Here is a 24,615-nt window from a genome sequence, read left to right as displayed (position 1 = left end):
GGTCCTGATCCTGCAAACACTTATGCACATGCTTAACTTTAAGTATGTGAGGAGTCTCACTGAAGGTCAGGGCCTTAGAGGGCATGTGTGGAAATCTCATTATTGTGAAGCTGAAATGTGCTGCGGGTTTAAAGTAGATTTCATTATTTGCTAGTCCACTGAGACTCAGACTCAACATTTTTCACTCTTCTGTTTGATATTTTTCCTGAATAGTAGCATACTACTCCAGCTTCTTTCTGAACTTGTGACATTTTGTTTTCCTCGCAGGCTACTCTGATATTTTAATATAAATTAATCTGAGAGCAATTGGAAAAAATCATACTTTAAAATAAGGTTTCCTAAATCTTTAACATGGTAAATACTACCAGGGTCCACTTTAAAAGTAGGTTTCTGAATACCGTAGAGTATTTGGACACACAGGCAATCTTTAAAATGTCTTCATGCCAGCAATGTGTCTGGCTCCAGAATCTGATTTTGAGACTTCTTTGAGAAATCTCTTCAGTCATTTCTTTTAACATGTTACTTCTTAAATTTCTGTACTGCAGAATTTACCTCCTTACCTGTTTAGATTATCTCCTTACTCTTTAAACCCTCTCCCCATCCACATTCTTTCAGTTAATTTTTAAATTAAAGTTGAATATTCTTATTGGCAGATGGGTTTTTATTTTGCTTAAAGCATTTAAACCCACTCTTCAATCAAATATTCAACTCCTATTTGCTTCCAGCTGCTGCTCCATTACTTCCCACCCCCAGCATGTTCTGGACTCTGCCCTCTACCCTTACCTACCCCAAAAGTATCAACCTAAAATAAATTGAAATGAAAACTTGCTGCAGTCCACAGACATTCAGATCTTGGTCCTTCTTATAATCATCTTTATGCAACACACATTATCTCAGAGGACAATATGCCAGAGGGTAGCGCTGAAACCGAGTCTGCCTGTCCAGTCAAGTCAGGTGCTTCTGCCCTGAGATCTTTAAGGAATTTCCCCACCCTCCATTGGTCTAGCATTGGGGAAATTTCACTGGTGCTAGTGGGAGTGCTAATATAGACTGGAGAGAGGTGTTTCTATGATTGTGTCAGCTTACCTTGCTTTGTGCCACTAGGAATTAAAATAACTTCTCTATAATATGGCAAAAACCAAACCAAAGCATGATAGTATGTGAGGGTATAAAGAATGTATTGGCATTTGTTTAAACTATATTCAGCAATCATGAGTCATACAGACGCCAATAACAGCAGAATGCCACTACCTTCTTATATTCTCTGATTTGCAGATACATACGATGTATACATGTGTAAAAATTGCATATACGTATGTAGCTATGTGTATGTATATACACACATATGTAATGCTCATAAATATATATGCATATGGTTTTACTTTTCATCATAAATTTAGTATTTCCAGCTGTTGTCAAGTAAGTGCACATCATCAGTTTTTTGTGTTGTGGAGATTTCCTTTTAAGATCAGTACAAAGAGGCTAGAGGAAAATCAACTGTGAGAAGTAATTTCTTTGTCCTTTATTATCTATGTTTTTGAGATCACCTTTTGGTTCAAACAGGACTAACTATTTCTCCTGTGTACCTGATATTTATATATATGGTAGAACACATTTTCTAACTTCCTTTGAATGTCTTTGTCTCTCTTGGGTGCTATCTTCAGCTTATATGTATATAAACACTTAGGTATCATAGGGGTCGGTGACACCATATACTCTGCTGTTTTGTTTTCTGTGGAGCTTTTGCCTGACAATTAAACTTGACATGTTGGAAAAGGATGGTGTTGGAATGACAATAGCGGTATTTCTGAAGGTGCCAAATTCAGTATAGTGTAGTTCTTTGATAATGTTTCCAAGGGCTTTCAGTGCTGGATTGTAAGGCCCTGTCTACATTATAAATCAAAACTGTGCTAGTAACAAGCACATTTGAAACCGTCAGCCAAATTCTACCCCACACAGGACTAAGTAGGTAGTTTAAGCTCCCAGAACATATTAGCCTTAGGATATCCACAGGGAGCAAAGTGCCACCTGTATGGGGTTCTTGGACCTTCATATTAGCTCTGAGGCCCAGTTCCCTTTCTGTCATCTAGGCAGAGTGGTTCCACTGGAGCTGTGCTATCAGGGGCATGCCGGTTGCTATGACCCCTGAAACCTGTGTGTGTGGAGATTTCAAGTGCCAGAGGGGCAAATAAGCAGAAGCTAATTCAGTTAATTTGGATGGGAAAAATCCCTGCCCTCCTCTCTCTTACCGAGAGCCACCGTCCTCCTCAAGCCTCTGGGTGCAGGACGCCGCACTTCACTTTGCTGTAAGGTCCTGCCCCCTCCCTCAGGCCAGAAAACAGCCGGACGTGTCAGGCTGCAGTAGTAGCTAGCAGAAGCCAGAAACCAGCATGTTGGTGGCAAAATGTCAGTGCAGGGAAAGGGGGCTGGTGGCTGAGGTAAAGCAGACAGGAGTGTGAGGCTCTATATCTGCCTTGAGGTGAGGAGCAAGAGAGGACAACAGCAGTGGAAGGAGCCTCACGAGGGTCAACTGAGGAGGGGGGCTGGACAGGGAGATGGGTGGTTTTCTTGTTGAGCTGGGGAAAGGGAGGTAAGGAGGAGGCAGAAGCCAAGTTTACTCATCTCGTCTCAGAAACCTCAAGATACTTCTAAGGGAAGGGAGAAGTTTTGTTGTCATTTTTATTTGTAATTGTCGTACAGGAACACCTAGAGGCCCTAGCCAAGACCGAGACCTCATTGTGCTAGGCACTGTACAGACGCATAAGAAAGACTTCCATGCCCAAGGAGATCGATGTGTTTACCACCAGCTTGAGGGCACTAGGGGTTACAATGAGAAAAGAATGAAAGAAGAAACGTCAGTCAATCTGTCTGTGAGAATTCTTCAACTTTTTTTTTGTTCAGTTTTAAAGTTTGACTTACAAAATGTTCATGCTACTTTTCACTTTCTGTCCAGTTTCACTAATTTAGGCACTATCCATGGAGCATAGCATAAGACTCTAAATAGATGATGTATGGTAAGAAAACACATTTTCATTTATTTATTATTGGCTGAGTGCTCAAAATATGCTGGGGCTACAATGGAGTAGACAAAATCCCTGTTCTGAGGAACTTATGTTTTTAATAAAATGAACAATAGGCAAAAAAATATCTATCGTTACTATAAGGGCTAGAAAACAATACTTAGGTTTGGAATTTTTTTAGAGTAGCAGCCGTGTTAGTCTGCATCCGCAAAAAGAACTGGAGTACTTGTGGCACCTTAGAGACTAACAAATTTATTTGAGCATAAGCTTTCGTGGGCTACAGCCCACTTCATTGTATGCATGCAGTGGAAAATACAGTAGGAAGATATATATACACACACATGTTCTCTGTGTGTATATATATATATATATTATATATATATATCTTCCTACTGTATTTTCCACTGCATGCATACAATGAAGTGGGCTGTAGCCCACGAAAGCTTATGCTCAAATAAATTTGTTAGTCTCTAAGGTGCCACAAGTACTCCAGTTCTTTTTGCGGAATGTTTTTTGTTATTCAGGTTTACATATACTTGAAATAGCTGTGCTGGTCCATATTTTTAGCTTTACTGCCCATGTTTCCCAGCATAAATTGTTCAGTTGGGTGCTTAGCTTGTACCAACTGGTTTTAGATTTGTAGATCATGAAAATGATGATACTAAAGTTGCTGTGGGAAGGATCGATCTTGTAATAGCTATTTACTAATGCTCAGTGGTATTTACTGAAGGTTTGTGAGTGTGGATTGTATGATGCAGCTGAGGCTACACAATGTGGTTTTTAATTGGGGAAGAGAATTGTGCTGAAACACTTCATGCCAGGGTCTGTTAAGCACAGGTTATATTTCTTAAGTGCAGAGATCAGATTTATAGCCCTTTTTTCAGAAAGCTCCTTTTAGCGTGTGAAAATGAAAATAGATGTAATAGCATCAGGTGGTTTAACATGATGGATGTTTAAGATGTGCCGGGAAAGAAGCATGCTCTCTGTGACAGCTATTCTTGTCTCTGTGTTACTGTATATGGCTATTTGTAATTCACCATATGCTGTTGTGCTGGTGGTATCTAAGAGATAGAATTGTTTTGGAGAGTAATCTATTTTGAACTTTTATTGATGGATGGAATTTAATGTATTGTTGAAGTGGTTCTGGTTTTCTTTTGGCTAGTGTCCATATCTGAAAAGTTTACTTATCAGTTTGTTGAATGATTTGCCTTCAAGATTCATTATGAAGAGTGATGGGGTGCTATATCTGTACCTACAGCATTTCCCGCAGTTTGTAGGTTTGTCAAAAACACACCTAGATGTGCTTGAAAATATGATTTGTTTGCTTTATACTGAGGATCTTCTGGTATACAAGTACCTCATCAGAATGGAGAATACTGTAGTCTTGGGATTTAACATTCATGGGGACTAATATAGTGGTGAGAGAGAACGGGGCAGTCTCTGTTTTTTAACAGTGTATGCCATATATATTTATTTGTGCCATGTACAAATGATTTTTAGGATATTCTCTACCCATCTTGATGTTTCTTCTGTCAAGGCTTGTGTCACAGTTTCAGGGTAACTGCACCTGTATATCTCCCTCCATGGTCCATTCCAGCTGTTCCCAGTCAGGTCTCAGGTCTCCAGCTGTCACCTGACTCTGGTCAGGGACCAGTGTCCCACTCCCTTCAGACCAGTGGTTTTAAGACTGCACAGCTCTCTGCCTTCCATTGATATCCCCATCAAGTCAGCCTTCCTAAAGACCACTGCCTGTGCTTTGCTTTTTCTCTTTGAGGGCTATGAACCATTTATTGCCAGCAGTTCCAAGTGATCACACAGCTCTTTCTAAGCAAGCACACTTATTTTTCAGGTAAAAGCATTAGAGAAAACAATAAAAACAATGAACAGGTTTAAGCACACACTAAACATACCAGGAGTCACCCATCAGTCTTATGGAGCCCTAGTAGGCCAAAGTTTTTCCTTTTGCAAAGGTTGTGGAGGACCCCTTTGGACAGAAGGACCTGTCCGTTTTCTAGATCAGAAAGAAGGCCTTGAGTCAGTTTAAACTCAGGCTTTTTATATCAAAAGCCCTATTTTAGTCTGTCTCTGGAAAAACCAGTTTGAACCAGTATATGCCACCATACCTGGGGGTGGTACCCCTCTGCAAGTGTTTATAATTTAAATGAGTCACTTTAATCATCCCTCTGTTCTTAGTTCCTGGAGAAGCTGTGGTAATCCTCCTCCGTGGAGTAGAGCACAATCCTACATAACGTTAATATGACAGCCCCCAAATGGGATTGCAATACCTGTCACAGCTTGATCCTGCTCCTTCAGTGTCAAAATTCCTATTGACTTCAAGGGATGAAAGATTGGTCCTGTAATGTCCAAATGCATGATATAGTCTATTTTTCATTGCTTACTACTTGTATTTTTAGAACCATATACAAGGCTCCTTGTTGGGGTTCTTGATTGTGGTAGTGCTTGTAGCTTGGTCTGAGTATATTTTTGGGAAAGTTCTTCTGCTGTAAATAAATACATTCACGTGTGTCAATATACCTCAGTGTTACTATGTTTTTGGAGCATTGTTGATGTTCTCTCCTATGGCGAGTTTCTAGAACGTAGGGTACAAAAAAGGAGACCCTCCAATCCATATTTTGCACCTGGTTTTTTTACATATTTATTGTATTTCTGAAGTTAACAATGCATGCTAAAGTAACACTATGCTATTATGTTATACAAAATCTGTTGTGTATACTCTCTCTGTATCCTGAGGCTGATTTAGAAAGTGTGATTCTTAGGATTGTTTATTTTAGTTTTGGTTAGTCCAGTTAAAGGTAGCAGTGGGTCATTTAACTTTACTTCTGTATCTTACATTTACTAGAATAAATTTTATAAACCTCTTAATCTACTAGGAATGTGCATTTGGTAGCTGTCATTTATTGAATAAACTTTGCCTTCAGGCATTTCTTTAAACATTTGATTTCTGTCCAATATACATGCTTGTTTTGAACATCATGAACTCACTACTGTATAACTGAGCGTGATTTAAATCTATTGAGAAATGTTTGGGGGGAAAGTTATTTACAGGGGGAAAGGAAGTGAGCAGTTTTTCTGTTTATATATTTTTAATGCATCCATCACTATAGTATTTAGACACCAAATCTAAAAATATCATCAGTTCCTCTGAAAAGTCCATGGTGCACATCTGGTTGCAAAAATGTACTCGGAGAGTAGGTATCAATGAATTGCTGTCAAACTGGAAAGATGTATCTAGTGAGGTCCTGCAGGGATCTGTCCTGGGTCCCGGTACTAGTCGATATTTTCATTAATGACATGGATAATGGAGTAGAGAGTATGCTTATAAATTCTGCAGATGACACCAAGCTGGGAGGGTGTTCAAGCACTTATTAGGACAGGATTACAATTCAAAATGATCTAGATAAACTGGAAAATTTGTCTGAAATCAAGATTAAATTCAATAAAGACAAATACAAAATATTACACTTAAGAAGGAAAAACCAAATGCACAAATATAAAATGAGGCATAACTAGCCAGCCAATAGTCCTGTTAAAAAGGATCTGGGGGATATGGTGGATCACAAACTGAATATGAGCCAAGAATATGTGCAGTTTTGAAAGAAGCAAATATCATCTGGAATTTATTAATGGTACTGTATGTAAGACATGGGAGGTAATTGTTCTGCTCTGCTCTGCACTATTGAAGTTTTAGCTGCAGTATTGTGTCTGTTTTCAGTGCTACACTTTAAGAAAGATGTGGACAAACTGGAAATAGTCCAGAGGAGAGCAACAAAAATGATAAAAGCTTTTGTAAACCTGACCAATGAGTAAAAGGTTAAAATATCTGTGCATGTTAATCTTGAGAAAAGAAGACTGAGGAGGGACCTAATAACAGTCTTAAAATACAGTGTTCAAGTGTTCTCAGTGTCCAAGAAGTAGCTGGCTTAATCTTCAGCAAAGGAGATGTAGGTTAGATACTAGGAAAAACTTTCTAACTATAAGGATCGCTAATAGGAATACTGTAGGTTACCAAGGGAGACTGTGGAATGCCTCACTCAAGGTTTTTAAGAACAAGTTAGACAAACACTTGTCAAGGAGGTTTAGGTATACTCTGTCTTGCCTCAGTGCAGGGAACTGGGGGTAATGGGCTACATAATCCTTTGAGGTCCCTTCCAGCCCTACATTTCTATTATTCTATAATATAATTCCCAGCAGTTATTCTGCTTGCTTATGAGGGGTGTTCTCAGTGTGTGCCCAAGAAAGTCCCAACCATTTGCAGTCATTGTCATTGAGCGAAGACTTGCACAAAAAGATGCATTTTACATTGTATCTTGAAGTGTAAGATTCTTACACACCCTGATCTGAGGAATTACATATTAAGAGTCTACCACTAGGCGAGCATAGACCCTAGAATTTCATCCTGGGCTCTATCTGCCTTTGGTTGCAGTTTTAACAATGGATCACAGAAAGAGTGTCTCTCTCCCTATCTCTCTGTAAAGCCTGATTCAGGAAAGCATTTAAGCATATGCGTAAATCCCATTGACTTAAATATGAGCATGTGGGATGTGGTAGGGATGCTTTCCTCAGAGAACTGCTCACTAGTCCATTGACAGTTTAAAGAGTAGTACCAACACATCAGGTTCTTTGGAACCTCATCTTTTTAGTGCTATTATTAGTGCCTTTGCATGATAATGGGAAGAATTTAGAAGAGCACCAGCTGAAATGTATCTCAGCATCCCATACCTATGTGATTTTAAGAAAGGAATGTAAGGATTTAGTGCATGACTCCCATTAAAGTCAGTGGAAAACCAAACAAGAATTTGAAAACTTAGCTTTCATCTGTTCTCAGTCTATTTGCATGTAAACAAGAAAGATTTATTTGCTGCTTAAGATGTCATGTGATGCTGCTTTTTCTCCACATGAAGTCAGAGAGTCACATTAAAAAATACAAAACAACGATAAAAAATAGCCTCCCTTTTTGTTCCTGCAAATTAGGTACTCAGATGTGTGGAGGGCACACATGGTTCTCAGAAATATTTGTAGTCATAGAAAAGGCAGCTGTGGTTAAGATGGAGCTGAAAATCTGGCTTTAGTCTTCAATTTGTGATATCACAGTTACCTGGTATTAACTAATTAGGGAGTTACAAACATAAAATTATGATGAACTCTAGGGTTAAAAAACTTAAAATGAACATAAATGTTTTCTTGAAATAAAAAAAAAAGAAAAAATTATTTGGATTTAAACACTCCACTGCAGAGTTTTAAACCCAAAATGACCACTCTGTTTTCATTGTCCATACAGCAACAGGTGAAATGCAAGCAGCAGAAGGAGTGGAAAGTAGATTTGATTTTTTGAAAGGTGTTGCTTACAGTTGATGGAATTACACTTTGAGAATCATTAATTGCAAAATCAACTCTTTTTTCCCCCCTATACCTTTTGGATAATTTGCCATTCAGAACTACAGTGAAAGTGCTTGAACAATGTTTGCAGAATTCATCTATCCCTAAATATTTTTAAGGGTTACATTTACATGCAATTTTCCCATTTTAATTAGCAAGAGAAAATACATGTTTAAAACAATGTGTGCAGATAGATTGATTTCTGAGGACGATTTTTTTTTTCATAATGTAGCCTGAGGATTCTAAAGTCACATGGATTTCTCCTGTTGAATGTGGACTTCATAACTGTTAAAAGTTGTCATCGAATTTCTGTTAGAGCTGGTGATGGGACTGAGTTACTAGAAGTTTTCAGGCCGTTGCTAGAATTGTAAATCTCTATCAATGGGATCCTGGCTATTTTAAAAAAGAATGCCCTCGGACTTTCACACGAGTTCTCTTCTGCTATGCATTCTAGACAACTTGAGTTTTGAGAATGTTTGTTTGACATTTTATGATATTATATTAGAAATGGGACTGGAATTTGTAGTGCCCTCAAAGTTATGATAGAAGAAAAACATCCTTAAGTAACTAAAATCAACAGATTTGTACCCACCATGAGAGTATAGAAAATGCTATCTCAGCCCAACCCAGTCTTGTTTTTTTGTTTTTGTTTTGCTTTTTCAGGTTTAATGGCAGCACTGGGTGTACTGTAGTTTATTTAATTGACCCTTTTCAACACTTATGGCAATGCTATTTAAAAACCATTACAATTTATTATTCATGGGTTGCATTACTGATGCTCTGTCCCCAAATGCTTCATGCTTTAGTGTTAAATGGGAAGCAGCATGAGATTATTTCTTTCATGAAACAGATGTCCTTGTCCTTCAGGTCATAGACATATTGTGGTTCTTAAGAAAAGGGAATAGTTGCATTGTCAGCTATGGTTTGTGCCCATTATTTTAAGGACTGGTGACACTTTTTAGAGGCTGAGACAAGAGAAAAATCAGGACTGATATTTAAAAATTGGTAGATGAGTAAACAAATTTGCTCAGAATAAGAGCCAGACTAAACCTTTGTACATCCCCTGAATCAAATCCCCCCTGTTAATTTGGACAGTGCCTATACCTACCCTCAGAGGATGTCTTTCTCCCATCCTGACTCTTCTTCCTGTCAGGCAATGGTAGTGAGATTTCACCCACTTTGGACCATCTCTAATAGGGCTTTGTTGTAGGGGAGGGGAACAGCAGGCTTCACAGCCCTCCCAAAAGGTAATCTGACACCAAAGAGCCTGATTCTATTAGGTACTGAATGCCTGCAACTTCTGTTGATGTGATTGGGAGAACAGAGGAGATTCAATACCCTGGAAGAGGCACTCTAGTTACAGAATCGAGACCAATATTAGGGAGGACCAGGGATTTTAGAGGTGATGGGGTGTGCCCTTTGGTGTCATGCACATGAGGGAGAGGAAGTCTCAAAGATTTCAAATAAGCTCCTGATCTTTTAGCTACCACCTCTCCACGTCTTTTTTCCTTTGGTTTGCCCATTATTAATAAAAAATCCTGCTACCTTTCCTAGGAAAAACAAGCCCTGTCTACCCTAGAAAGCAAGCCAGGTTCAAAAACTGTTTTCAGATACAGCTTCAGCCCTCTCAAAACAAATTTGAACATGCTGAGCTGGCATGTTTGGCCAAACTCTGTTCAGCACTTGACCCAAGAACAGCACATAAGATTCAGAGGCAGAGCTGGTCTAGAATATGTCTTCTGAATCAGATGGCCTGGGCTGCACATGCTCGGTCTGCATATACATTTAAGATCAGTTTTAGAGGGGGGCAGGAGTGAAAAATGACTTTTAAATGCCGCTCATTTTCTAACAAAGGGCATATTCTACTACTTTCTGTGCCTCACTTTGATATGAACCGAAGGTCTCAACCAATTTAACTTAAGGTCCCTTGATTGAAAGTCTCTATCAGTACCTTGCAGAGTGTTCTATTCTACTTTGTTCTGTTTTCCCATAGCCAGATGAAGTGATTTCATATTATGAAACACTTCCCTTCAGTTAATTCAAGAAAAGATATGGCCTACACATTTAACAGCAAAGTAACCTGGAGATGGTGGTTTTGTGTTTTTTGTTGATTGGTGCAATTGCTGTCCGTGGAAAATTATGCTGGATGGATGGATTTAGAAGGAAGAAGGGCCCAGAAAGCAAAAATATTTCCATGCACCAAAAACAATAAAATGTGGTAGCGTATTTCATATTTCCTAATAATAATTTTTGTGTTTGCTTATATCACAAACACTGTTGCTTATATCACAAACAATAACAATTTTGGATTCAGTGACACCTCTTTTGAGAGCTCTATGTAAGAAGCACCAGTCCAACTTTACAAGATACCCCTCTCTGTTCACTTCCAAACTTTCCCAGCTTTGGATTTCTGGCTGTATCAAAGAATTCAAGTCAGAATATTCACTGAGGATTCAGTTAATCAATTTATTAGATGTTTGTATGTAAATATTCATGTGTTCTGATGAACTGGGACCATTCTATAATGTTGGTGAACAATATAGTGAATAGCATCCATTGTATTGAACAGAAAGCAACATCATAGAGACTAATATCTATCTATCTATCTATCTAATCTACACACACAGAGTTTTAGGCTCCTGCAAGTTGAAAACACAGAATTAATTATTAGTCCTTTGAAAGGTTTCAAAATATTTTTCCTGTCCTGTAACTGTGCCTGGTTTAGCTCCTCAAATAACATCATAACCAAGAAATTCTCACACAAAGTGAAATTCTCGGAAGTAAGAGAATATAGGACAGTTTGAGTTCCGGGAACAATTTCTGCTACCTCATGACTTTTAAAATCAGCTAATAAATTTTTTTACTACTTTGTTTAGTAGGTTTTATACATCTTTGTGTATGTGTGTATGCATATAGCATATGTTTATATGCACTTGCTTAAATGCTTGATGAGTACGGATGAATTTAAGCATGTGCTTAAGTGATTTGCTGAATCAGGGATACAGTATGTACAGCAAGCATCAACCCAAAACTTGAAGTCAGTGGGAGTTTTGCCTGAGTAAGAACTAAGCAATAACTTCAGGATTTGCCCTGGAAATAAAATTTCCATAATTCAGAATTGATATAAAATAACTCAGATATACTGTCTGTTAAGTTTAATCACACTGAGTTTCATTGCGGGCTCCATCAGGCATCGATCATAGCTGTCATGGCAGATCTCAGGAAAAGAATCAATCTCAAAGCCACTGTCCCCCCAGCTCATTGAAGGCTTTAAAAATTAGTACCTACATTTTAGGTTCATCAGCATTTCACCATTTTGGTAGATTTATATAGTGGAATCATGACATTTTCTGTCATTATCTATCCCTTTCCTAATGGTTCCTAACCTTCTGTTCGCTTTTTTGACTGCTGCTGCACATTGAGCAGATGTTTTCAGAGAACTATCTACAATGATTCCAAGGTCTTTCTTGAGTGGTAACAGCTAATTTAGACCTCATCATTTTGTATCTATAGTTCAGATTATTTTTTCCAATGTTTCCGATGTCCATTACTTTGCACTTCTCAGCATTGCAAATCAGAGACTTATTCAAAGATCATCACCTTGAAGGACTATGAGGCCTAGTAGGTCGCAATGGGAGAGCAGTAAAAGCCATGTTCCTGTTGTGCATTATGTACTAGTAACCTGTGGCCTCAGCAAATACTGGCACAAAATATACAACAACAGCAAAAACCCTTGACCGGAAAGATGTAGCAACCTGCATGGAACTTGCAGGGGGGAACACGGGTTGTTGGAGAGAAGAGTTTAGAGGCGGCACCAGGAAGTGAGAGTGTGTGCTTGGAATGCTTACTGCAGCTGGAGCACCTCTGTAAATAGTTCTTTTTAATAAAGAGACAGTTTAGATTTAGAAACAGGGAGTACTCTCATGTTATTATCTAGCCTGTGGAGCATGAAACAGCATAACTTAGCTACATAGTGAATGTGCATAGATTGTGTAGTTTGAATGATCCATGAGCAAAAGCCATTATTAACCAGAACCATAAATTCCTTGGTTTTTAAACAACAAAAAATCCTTTTTCTTCTCTTAGTTGCATGGATGGAAAGATGAAAAAGGTATGCTTAAATAAAACTCTGCAGTTCCAGAAACCAAATACCATATTTTCAAAATTTGTTAAAGTTGCCAACGGACAATAATGTGCTTACCCATCAGTGTGTATACTGTGTGTATCACTAATTTCAAAAAACACAAATTTTGTTTCTTTTTCAAAAGGGTTTTCTGTTGTATTTATATTATGAGAGTACTGGTAAAAATAAAATATTCATCCTGGATCAGATTTAAGGTTGATACACGTTACTTTTTACTTGATAAGAATAATTTTATTTTATGAGGGCAATACAAGATCAATGATGTCTGTAACTATTCACTTCCTTGATTTTAAGGGTTTTTTTTTTAAATAAATAGGATAGCTAAGTACATTCTTATTCAGCAAAGTGTGTGTGTGTCTGTGTGTCTCTGTGTGTTTAATAACAGTTGGACTTTTTTGTTTGAATTGTATCAGTTTTGCTAGAATCAGTATTACATTTTGAAAATTCATATAACAATAAAAAATCATAAATATTTTTTTTAAATAGACAAATCTTTTATTGATAAAAGTAGTTAATATTCACTGGGCAAAGTCACAGCCATGTGAAATAAAGATCCAGCATCAGTAAGCATAGCTCTGTGAATTGATGTTTTATGCTTTTAGTAGGCTTGTAACAATTACCTAAATTACCCTGGCAACAGAGTGTCAGCTGCAGGACTCTGCAACAGCTTCAGGACCCATACCAAGGCTGTGGCTTTCTCCTTCCCTGCTCTGGCACATTGCCTTGACTGAATGGAGATTTAATTTCTGTGAATACTGGTACCCTGATTTTTTTGTCGTGGGGTTTCTATCCTCACTAAACCAAACATACCATCACTTTGACTTCATGTGTGTCTGGATAAGGCCCTTGGTTTGTGAATTTCTTGCTCTGGAGTATGACACATTTTATAAACATTAATATAGGCTTCTGTTGTTGCTGTTGATGAATGTTGAAATGGCGAAAAATAAGACAGTTATATTGCTAGAGAATTTGACATACAGAGATTCTTTAAGGCACGTGCAGGAACATAGTTACAGCCCCGAGTAATATATTGGAAGTGTTCCAACAGAGACCAATCTATTGATAAGAACTATGGTTGGTGTTGTAATGGTTGGAATCCATATCTTGCTAAAGGCAAAGCTGCATTGGACAATGAACAGAACTAATAAGAGGACATTATATGGCAATCTCTCTCCCAGGTAATTAACTCGGGGTATGGCTTCTCTGAAAAACAAGGTGTGTTCTTAATTTGGGTTAGCTAACTCAGTTAAAATAGCAGTGAAGACACCTCTTTTAACTCAGGCGAGCACTCCCCGTTCAAACCCATATGGTACCCTAAGTAAATTTGAGCTGCTAACTGGTATACTGCAGCAACTGTAATTGTTTGTGTGGAAAAGTATTTTACTATTTCTAGCTGTAATTTAGCAGCTAGAAACAAGATGGAGGAGATTTAAACCATAGACCACCAGCAAGTCCTCCATGGACCACGGCTTGAGAGCCACTGCCATAAAACATTGTTACCTTCTCTGAGTATATGTGATGGTGTGTGTGGGCAAGACAGTTAAAAGAGTGGATAAGGGAAAAGGACCAGTTGTAAATTTGAACATTTCCACACCCTATTGAGGGTAAATACCCAGGCAATAGAATTTTTAAAGTGTGTGCAGATATTTGCACTTGCCATATGGACACATATACCATCTTTTTGTTTTGTGCTTGCATAGCATCTAGAACCACAGGATTCTAATTAATGACTGGTTCATAGGCACGACTCCAATAATAATAATAGTACACATAGAATTTTGCAAGCATTCACATGGAAGTCCTATAGTAGCCTTCTTGAAAGAGCAAACCAGTATGTTGGCAAACTGGCACTAACAGCTCTGGCATTCAGAAAATAGTTATCTATTCTTTATTTATTGTAGCAATGTCCCTTATTGTAGAATATTGCCTTCTGATCATTTCAGATCTTTCTTCTTTTCCCTTAAAACCAGCAAGATAACTATACAGCTAAAATGAGTAAAATCAGGAATTTTTATTGAAATGTATTAGCCAATGCTTTCAAATGTCTCAATTTGCCAGTTTCCATTCAATTTTCAGAACCCACTCATTCAATTTTCATTTGAAGGCATCAAATGTGTAGCAACAACTCACCGAGTGTTTATGTGGTGCAGAAATATTATTGTTTTCGCCCATTTACAGACGTAAATCTATTTTAAAATATATCTAATTTTTGACACTTATGGGTAAGCATATGTGTGAGCACTAATGTCCTAAACCCAAACCACACTCTATAAAGGGAAAAACCTGCATTGGAGACTAGGAATTCCATATGATTCCTTTCATAGAGTTTCCATCAGACCATTCCCTGTGGGGGTAAAGGGAGGGAGTGGAGGCAGGGTTCTTCTCTCCCTCCTAATCAACATGTGCCTCCAAAACACACAGATGCCTTTTTGGAAAGGGGAATTACTGTAACAGATGCATGGTTAAGAGGGCATGAGATCCTGTGAGAGTGCGTAGGAATAAAGTCTGTGTAAGTAGGGCAATAATTTAAAAACAAACAAACCAAAATACTTTCATCTACCAATACATGTGCTACATGGTGCTTACCACAGAAAGGGCATGGCCAATGGCAATCACAAGGATTTTCCTGTCTGGGAAATGTACCAACCTGTTCACTGTCTTTCTCCCATGATGCACCACACAGCTCAGTCAGAGGGGAGAGGTAACCTGGCCAGGGAGCTCAGCCTATAGAAGAGAATGGGGGCATCAGGCACCCAAACTACAAATCCCATCAGACAAAGCAACACCATAGGCACATGCAATTCAATGCTGAACTGCCTCATAACAAAACATTGAACAAACTGAAGTATTTCAATTTGGGTCCAACTGTTCTGAAACAAAATATTTCATTTTGGTTTTCCTGATGGCTTTATGTTCTTTCTGGTCCTGAGACCTATGAAACTCACTGTGACAAAACACCCATTTGAAATGTGGGCTTGCACTTTCTTGTTTGAAAGGAAAATATCAGAGAGAGCAGACCTTTTGATCCCACTTGATTGTGAAGATAAATCATTATCACATAAATGAATCAGTGAGACTTTCTCGCTTACTCAATATTGCAAATAAAATAGGAAGCTCCCTGGGTCTATTCACATAAATCAAAAGGATATATGTAACCTTTTCCATAAAATACTTCTTTCTGCTCAGCTAACCTTAGTGAAGATCGTGCTTTTCCCAGGAATTTGTCCGAGTATATTTCCAAATAGGAGTTTGTCCGAGTATATTTCCAAATAGTAATTTACATTAGAGCCAATGTTCTTTGCAGTTACACCTCTACCCCGATATAATGCTGTCTTCGGGAGCCAAAAAATCTTACCACGTTATAGGTGAAACCGTGTTATATCAAACTTGCTTTGATCCACCGGAGCACGCAGCCCTGCCCCCACGGAGTGCTGCTTTACCGCGTTATATCCAAATTAGTGTTATATTGGGTCGCGTTATATCGGAGTAGAGGTGTATTTTGAAAATTAGGACATAAGAACAGCCATACTGGATCAGACCAGTGGTCCATCTAACCCAGTATCCTGTCTTCTGACAGTGGCCAAAGGCAGGTGCTTCAGAGGGCATGAACAGAACAGGTAATCATCAAGTGATACATCTCCTGTCGCCCATTCCCAGCTCCTGGCAAACAGAGGCTAAGGACACCATCTCTGCCCATCCTGGCTAATAGACATTGATGTACCTATCCTCCATGAACTTATCTAGTTCTTTTTTGATCCTGTTATAGTCTTGGCCTTCACAACATCCTCTGGCAAAGAGTTCCACATGTTGACTGTGCATTGTGTGAATAAATACTTCCTTTTTTTTGCGTATTAATTTCATTTGGTGACCCCTAGTTCTTGTGTTATGAGAAGAAATAAATAACTCTTCCTTATTTACTTTCTCCACAACAGTTGTGATTTTATAGACCTTATCATTTAGACCCCATCATTTTATATGCATTGTTGGGATTATGTTTTCCAATGTGCTTTACTTTGCATTTATCAACACTGAATGTCATCTGCTATTTTGTTGCCCAGCCATCCAGTTTTCTAAGATTGCTTTGTAACTCTTCGCAGTCTGCTTTGGATTTGACTATCTTGAAAAGTTTTGTATCATCTGCAAATTTTGTCACCTCACTTTTTACCCCTTTTTCCAGATCATTTATGAATATGTTGAACAGTACCGGTGGCAACTATTTACCTCTCTGCATACTGAAAACTGACCATTTATTCCAACTTTTTGTTTCCTATCTTTTAACCAGTTACCGATCCATGACAGGACCTTCCCTCTTATCCCATGACAGGTTACTTTGTTTAAGAGCCTTTGGTGAGCGACCTTGTCAAAGGCTTTTTGAAAATCTGAGTACATTATATCCACTGGATCTCCCTTGTCCATATGCTTTTTGACCCCCTCGAAGAATTCTAGTAGATTGGTGAGGCATGATTTCCCTTTACAGAAACCATGTTGACTTTCCTCCCAACAAATTGTGTTCATCTATCCATCTGATAATTCTGTTCTTTACTATAGTTTCAACCAATTTTCAGTACCAGGTGAATCAGTTGAAACTATAGTAAAGGACCTAAGGATGCTTTCCTGAATGACTGAGACAAGCAGTTAACTGGGAAACCAAAGCAAAAGTTTGATAATACTGAGAATAGAGGTTAGATTTTGTACATTCATTCTCAGTCTTCTTTTCTTATATATGACTGGCTATGGACATGATTTCTCTTCTAGAATGTTGCAAAAGTGACCATTTTGTTGTACAGTTGTATGTGAGAATTTGTCATTTCACTTCAGGCTAATTTGTAGCCTAGAAGTTTTTGCTTTTAGCAAAAATTTCCATGAAATTCAAACTTATGCATGGTTTCAATGCAAATTGTTGTTGGTCATGGAAAAAAATCACAAATTGAAATGTTAAACATTTTCTGTGATGCTCAAAACCAAGACAAATTGTCATGAAAATGACTAATTTTCAAGCAGAACTGGCCCTTTCTCAAGTGAAAAAATGACAGTGTGTGAAACTGGTGACATGAAATTTGAAAAGCACAAACTGATGTTTACTTATTTAATTTAAAATATTAGAATCATAGAATCATAGAATCTCAGGGTTGGAAGGGACCTCAGGAGGTCATCTAGTCCAACCCCCTGCTCAAAGCAGGACCAAACCCAACTAAATCATCCCAGCCAGGGCTTTGTCAAGCCTGACCTTAAAAACCTCTAAGGAAGGAGATTCCACTACCTCCCTAGGTAACCCATTCCAGTTCTTCACCCTACTAGTGGTGAAGAACTGCAACTTCTTGCACTACCCACTACTACCAAGGCCAGTAGGTGACTGAGTTTTCCAAATCATATGTGTAAATTGAGTCTTGGATGATATAGGTTTTGCAGCTAAAACCATGCAATGTGTTATCTTGCTGAATAGAACAATTAGGTAGTATTTATAATGCTCTTTCTGTCTTGGTTCACTCATGGGTGAATGGAAGCTACTTGGTTTTAAAATAAGTTTCTTGTATCTGTCTATAACTACCTGTCAGAGAACATATTCTAAATACACACGAACCCTTTGGGCATTAGTGGCACACTTAGCATTTAACACACCATGGAAGGGATTTTATGAAACCAGGAGGTAAGTCATGCTATGATTTATTAAAGTAAGGTAGGTGGCAGTCTGCCTGTGACCCAGTTTTGGAAGTAAAATTTTTGATTCTCTTCTAGTTCACTGCAGATAGGGCCTGATAAAAAGCACTTTGAAGGGAATCTCTTCATTGACTTCAGTGGATTTTGGATCCCTTCGTTCAGTGGTTTTCAAACCGGGGTAGGCGAGAAAAATCCTGTAATGGCAGACAATGCGTTTTATTTAGGAAGACTAGGTAATCTAATCATAGGTATATTATGACCCTATCTCAGACAAGGGTACATGGTAGACTACATTATCTGGAAAGGGGTATGCAGCCAAAAAGTTTGAAAAACACTGCCTTAGTTCATATCCACAAACTGTTTGAAAGAAATACTTTGACTCTAGATGCTAAATCCAGGAATCCCCATGTACTGGAACCAGAGGAGTAGAAATACACATGGGACAGGAGGTGTGAAGAATCTCTCCTTGCACAGCAACTGCCTGTGTGGTTGTGGTGCTGACCTGTGTGCAGAGCCTGAGAACCCAGACATGTTTCTTTTTACCAATGCTGGTCCAGGGGACGGGAGGAGAGAGAGTGTGGAGGAGTGTAAATGTTGCTGATTTGGGGAGGTAATTCAGCCAATATGGCAGACTGGGAACAGGGTCCGGCATCTGGATGGGCCTGGAGCTACTAATGGAGCAAAAGAGAGAACTCTGCAGTGAAGACCTTTGCTGCCATGTAACTTATTCAGTGGTAGAGCTATAGCAAGTACATTAATGCTGTGAATGTCTATGTGATCACTGAAAATAGAAAAGAGCTGCACGATACTTGGAGGCATGTAGTGGTGTCCCTATGGTTTATGTGCTGGGATCAGCATGATGTAGCTATGTTCGATGTAATTTTTCTCTCATTTTATGTAGGAGCAGCATGCTGCTGATGTTTTTAGAGAACCATAGCTTTCTTTTAGACAATACATTTAAAAATTAGATCAACCACAATAAGCACATGTAAATTTCCTCTCCCATTCCCTAAATAAAAGAATACCTCACAATGTGGGAAAGTAATAGGACAGTATTATTTAGGGACAATTCATGTAGCTATCAAGACAGGCTGATTTGTAATACGTGGTAGCATATTATTATGAAACATAATATTGTGTATGTGTGTGATAGAAATCTTATAACAGACCATGTCGCTAAGGCCAGGGCTTTGAAGCGGAGCCCAGAGCTGAAGGGTGGAGCAGCTCCAGAGCAGTGGAGCTGCAGGTTTTTGCCTGGAGCTTGCTCGGGAGCCGAAGCACAGCTCCAAAGCCCTAGCTAAGGCACTAAGTTATAACGATAGATCCCAAAACACATCGTCTTTTTTCCTGAGAAGTGAGCATCCAGCCAGAGGTACACTGTCACTGCTGGCTGTTAATCCAGAATATGTGTGTGTGTGTGTGTGTGTGAGAACCCTTCATATGTAATTAATTAAAAAGAGACCTTTTCTATGGTGTTTCTACATGAAAATATCTGTTATGAAGAGCAAATGGTTGAGGGCCGTAAAAGCAAAGAGATTCATCATCTGGTTCCTATGTAAAGTACATCTCTGTAAAGATGTAAATACATAGAGCTGAACGGGAACTAGATGTCCTGGAAGTGATTAGTAGCAGATTACAAATAGAGTGCACAGGAAACATATCTCCTCTGACAGCAGTGGGAGGAATGGAAATGGAAATATCAGAGTCAAAAAGAAAATACAGCAGCCTCTTTCTTTTGAGTATGCTTAGTTGGGTAAGTATTTTATCATCACTGATAGGATGTGGAACAGGGAAATATGTCTCTTGGCTCTACCAAAATCAAGGGCTATTGCCAAAGACAAGACTCTAACTTGCACATGGTGCCCCAGATGCTTGGTTGTAAGTCATGCTAAGGCCTTATAAAAATTGAATGATAGAATCTATTCAGAAATACTGTAGCCACATACACAGACCTGTTTATTAAACCAAACTAAATAGTATTTGTTTCTCTCTCATGGTTTGGCCATGAGTAAACAGAAGCTAATTTATTTTAAAACTCTGGGGCCAGATTCTATCATGCCCTGAGATCTGCTTGGTGCAGTAAAGTGGGGAATGTATCAGTTTAAAACTCCCTGGGTATGTCTACACTACCCGCCGGATCAGCAGTTAGCGATCTATTGGGGATCGATTTATCGCGTGTACTGTAGACGCGATAAATCAATCCCCGAAAATCGATCCCCGATCGCTCTCCTATCGACTGCTGAACTCCAGCAGTGCGAGAGGCGGAAGCAAAGTCGACGGGGGAGCCACAGCCGTCGATCCAGCACCGCGAGGACGCGAAGTAAGTAATTTTAATTTGATCTAAGATACGTCAACTTCAGCTATGCTATTCTCGTAGCTGAAGTTGCATATCTTAGATCGATTTCTCCCCTCCCCCACAGTGTAGACCAGCCCTGAATGGTAAACCTCAGTGGCTCCAGTCCTGGCTCCAGATTAACTCAGAGCACTGTATTACACTGCCCCGTAGTGACATCATGGGGTAGTGGGCAGGGAAGGGAGAAAACGTATATTTAGTTAAAATCAGTTTAATCTAATCAGAGACCACAAATGCTAAAATGTCTTAATCATAATCATGTGATTTTTTTTTTTGCATAGTTTCACTACAGGACAGAGTGAAGATTGTTTGGGTGCATTTCTATCCTTTAATAGGTTGGCACTTCTTTTTACCTGAACTGAATTTTCTGGGTTTATAATGCTTGATTCTGGGATAATTACAACACAGATAACTTTTTTTGCTGTTGATCATTGATCTGTACTCAACCTTAATTCCCTCATAACTTATTTTTTGTCTGGGAAATGAGTTTTACATTAAAGGTAAAGGTTACATTAAGGCATATTGAACCTTAACGTTAAGGCATATTGAGAATTGTATAATTCTGTTTCCTTCTGGGGAGTTTTTCCAGGGATGATTTTGGCCCATGTATATACAAAAGGATACTGGTAGTGTTTCTATTAAGAATAATACAAAGCCTGCAACATACATTTGGTTTGGGATACTTTACATTCTTGAAATAACAATGCTTTTCTTAGTTCCATACAACTGCTACATACTTTACTACACACTTTTCCAATGTCTGGCTCAAGCCATAGCATTCATAACCAGATTTTTATTTAAAATTTTCCAAAGTGTGTATGTGTTGGAAAAGGGGAATTGTTTGGATACAGGATTTTGGTTCAGATTTATCTCTAATTTCAAGAAGAGCAATAATAAAAATAAACAAAATGCTGCATGTGAAGAAAGTTTGTGTTTGGTGCTAAACCAGGGTGCTCAAAATAGATAAACAGAAATTGGGCTAGATACAAAAAAGAGCTTCACTTATTTGTATTACCTCTTGCATTCTGGAAGTTCAGGTGCCCCTACTATAACTCAATCAGTATAAATGGGGAACTATACATGAAAGAAAAAAAATTAATTATAAATTCCGAGTAGGGCTTGTTGAAAGTTTTCCATCTAAATTGTTTTTCAATAGAAAATTGGATTTTTGAGTAAACAAAATTTTTTGCAAAAAAATGTCTGCTTTCCGTGGAAAACTTTGATATTTTGTTGAAAAACTGAATGCCTGAAAACAAAAAGGATTTTGGTTTGTGACCAAAATATTCTGATTTGATATTTCATAGAAAAGTTGAAATTTTCTGTAGACGATTTTGATGAAAATGAACCGGAAGGGAGAGGAAAGAAAAACGTTTTTGCTGAAATTTTCAGGCCTTTATTAGTGACTACCATCTTGGTGAAAAGTGAAGCATGGAAATTGCTTATAGGGATATGAGATTGCAGCAAATAGCCCGTGAAAAATGTAGGTGAATCAAGGAAGGTAGAAGACTTTTGGGTTAAGACGCAGAACTGGGACTCAGGAGATCTGGATTTTATTTTATAGTCTTTTTGTGTGGCCATGGACAAGTCATTTAGGGTCCAATCCTGTGAGGTGCTTGGCATTCAGAGCATTCAGCATTTTACAGGATTAAACTATTTATACCTCCATTTCCCTATTTTAAAACACAGCTAATATGCATGCTGGAGGTATGTTTATACCGAAATTCAATAATCTTTGTAAGTGATTTGAGTTTTCAAATGGACAGTGGCATCAAATTGCAAAGTCTTATTGTGCTTGCGAAAACCTGTATGTGTGCACTCCTTCAGTCCTAAAGTATATGAATAGTCCCACTTAACGTACAGATCCCCATCTTGCTCATCCAAATGTGGTTTCATACTGCATCCCTTGAAAATGTGTCTTGTTGTGATCTCGGAAAACTGTTTATACTACATTTGAATGTAAGCTGCATACCATTTCAATGCATTGCAGTCTGCAAATTGCAATTCCAGTTATAGTAATTTCCACTTAGTAGGGTCTGATTTTGAACCCTGTGCTCAGGTTAATCACCCATTGAAGTCAATGGAAGATTTGCTCCAAGTGATTTCAATGGGAGATTTGCCTGAGTAGGGAGTGCAGGAGTCAGCCTTTATGGTGAAGCTACTCTGTGGGAGAAGGAAAAAAATTCAGCAATATAAGAATTATACATATACGGGAGACAACACTCTGAATGAGGAAAATGACAAAATCAAATTACGAGGGTGAATCTATAGCAATGTACAGTGTATAATGTGATTGATCCTCCTACAATACTTTTAGACATGTAATTTAATATGTGTAAGTAATTTATAAATAGCCCGAGTTGTTTGTAATGTAGGCTTTGGGAACATCTCGCCACGTACAGAAGGTGGAAAGATATTCTGTATCATCTATGCCTTATTGGGAATTCCTCTGTTTGGTTTTCTGTTGGCTGGAGTTGGAGATCAACTAGGGACCATATTTGGAAAAGGAATTGCCAAAGTAGAAGATACATTTGTTGTAAGTATGCTAAATATATTGTCCTGAATGTTACTCATCACTCTAAATATAGCAAATTAAGTAAAAATATAGTAAACTTTTTAAAGGGAATAATGCATTGAATCATTGTTAATGTCTGGCAAAAGGTGCGTTGAAGGTTACTGTAAGTACATGTTATCCAGCATTGTTGATAGAGAACTGGGTGAAGTTCAACATATACATTCAGATTCAGTTTCCTAAAATAATTATGACTGGGAAGAGAAATTGGATTCAAATCAATCAACTCATTTTTTATTTGCCTTTAAAATACTCTGGAGCAGCAGCAGTTTGTTTCAAAAAATTATATTGTTGCACTATAGTAAAAAGTCACTGACACAGAAATGTGGCTGAATGGGATAACTTGAGATAATATAGGGGAATCGGTTTGGCACTTTGAGATTTATGGTAAACCATAGATAAAGCATACACTGATATTATAGGCAGTGTTCAAAGTGAGCAGGAAGTGAACTCCTGTACTTCCTTGCTACACTTTCCAGTGAGCCCTTCTATTGTCTTTCCATTCCCCATACTGATCTCTCTCCTGCCATCCATCTCCACCCTCTGACAAACAGAGTCTAGGGACACCATTCCTTACCCATCATGGCTAATAGCCATTAATGGACTTAACCTCCATGAATTTATTCAGTTCTCTTTTAAACGCTGTTATAGTCCGAGCCTTCACAACCTCCTCAGGTAAGGAGTTCCACAAGTTGACTGTGCACTGTGTGAAGAACTTCCTTTTATTTGTTTTAAACCTGCTGCCTATTAATTATATTTGGTGACCCCTAGTTCTTGTATTATGGGAATAAGTAAATAACTTTTCCTTATCTACTTTCTCCACATCACTCATGATTTTATATACCTCTATCATATCCCCCCTTAGTCTCCTGTTTTCCAGTCCTAGCCTCTTTAATCTCTCCTCGAATGGGACCCTCTCCAAACCCCAAATCATTTTAGTTGCCCTTCTCTGAACCTTTTCTAGTGCCAGTATATCTTTTTTGAGATGAGGCGACCACATCTGAACACAGTATTCAAGATGTGGGCATACCATCGATTTATATAAGGGCAATAATATATTCTCTGTCTTATTCTCTATCCCCTTTTTAATGATTCCTAACATCCTGTTTGCTTTTTTGACCACCTCTGCACACTGCGTGGACATCTTCAGAGAACTATCCACGATGACTCCAAGATCTTTTTCCTGATTTGTTGTAGCTAAATTAACCCCCATCATATTGTAGAATCATTTGAAACTAAATCCTACTGCCTGTTTTATACCTTTATTTTTCTGAGCCTATAATAGCTTTATCCCACTGATTGGCATAAAACAGATATCTAAAGGGACACTAGCAACTTAACTTTCAGACAGAGTATGATTTTTTTTTAATTTGTACTTCTCTGTTGTTACAAGTAAGACCTACAATTCATGTAACTGAAAGAGATTAGAAAAAAATTCTCCTTTTATTTCATTTTTTCATGTGTATTTGACAGG

General features: G+C 38.3%; 1 protein-coding gene across 1 annotated transcript in view; it reads left to right on the top strand.

Moving 5' to 3' along the window:
• The window catches only part of KCNK2 (potassium two pore domain channel subfamily K member 2), a 224,320-nt gene that overhangs the window by 148,676 nt on the left and 51,029 nt on the right, over positions 1-24,615 (top strand). Inside the window, exon 7 of the mRNA XM_039532271.1 lies at positions 22,945-23,105. Coding sequence (XP_039388205.1) covers positions 22,945-23,105 — 161 coding nt within the window. The remainder of the gene's footprint in view (positions 1-22,944; positions 23,106-24,615) is intronic.

The sequence above is a fragment of the Mauremys reevesii genome, linkage group 3 (genome assembly GCF_016161935.1).
Source record: "Mauremys reevesii isolate NIE-2019 linkage group 3, ASM1616193v1, whole genome shotgun sequence".
Taxonomy (NCBI): Eukaryota; Metazoa; Chordata; order Testudines; family Geoemydidae; genus Mauremys; species Mauremys reevesii.
Note: the sequence above shows the minus strand (reverse complement) of the source record. Positions and strands in the feature narration are given on the sequence as shown.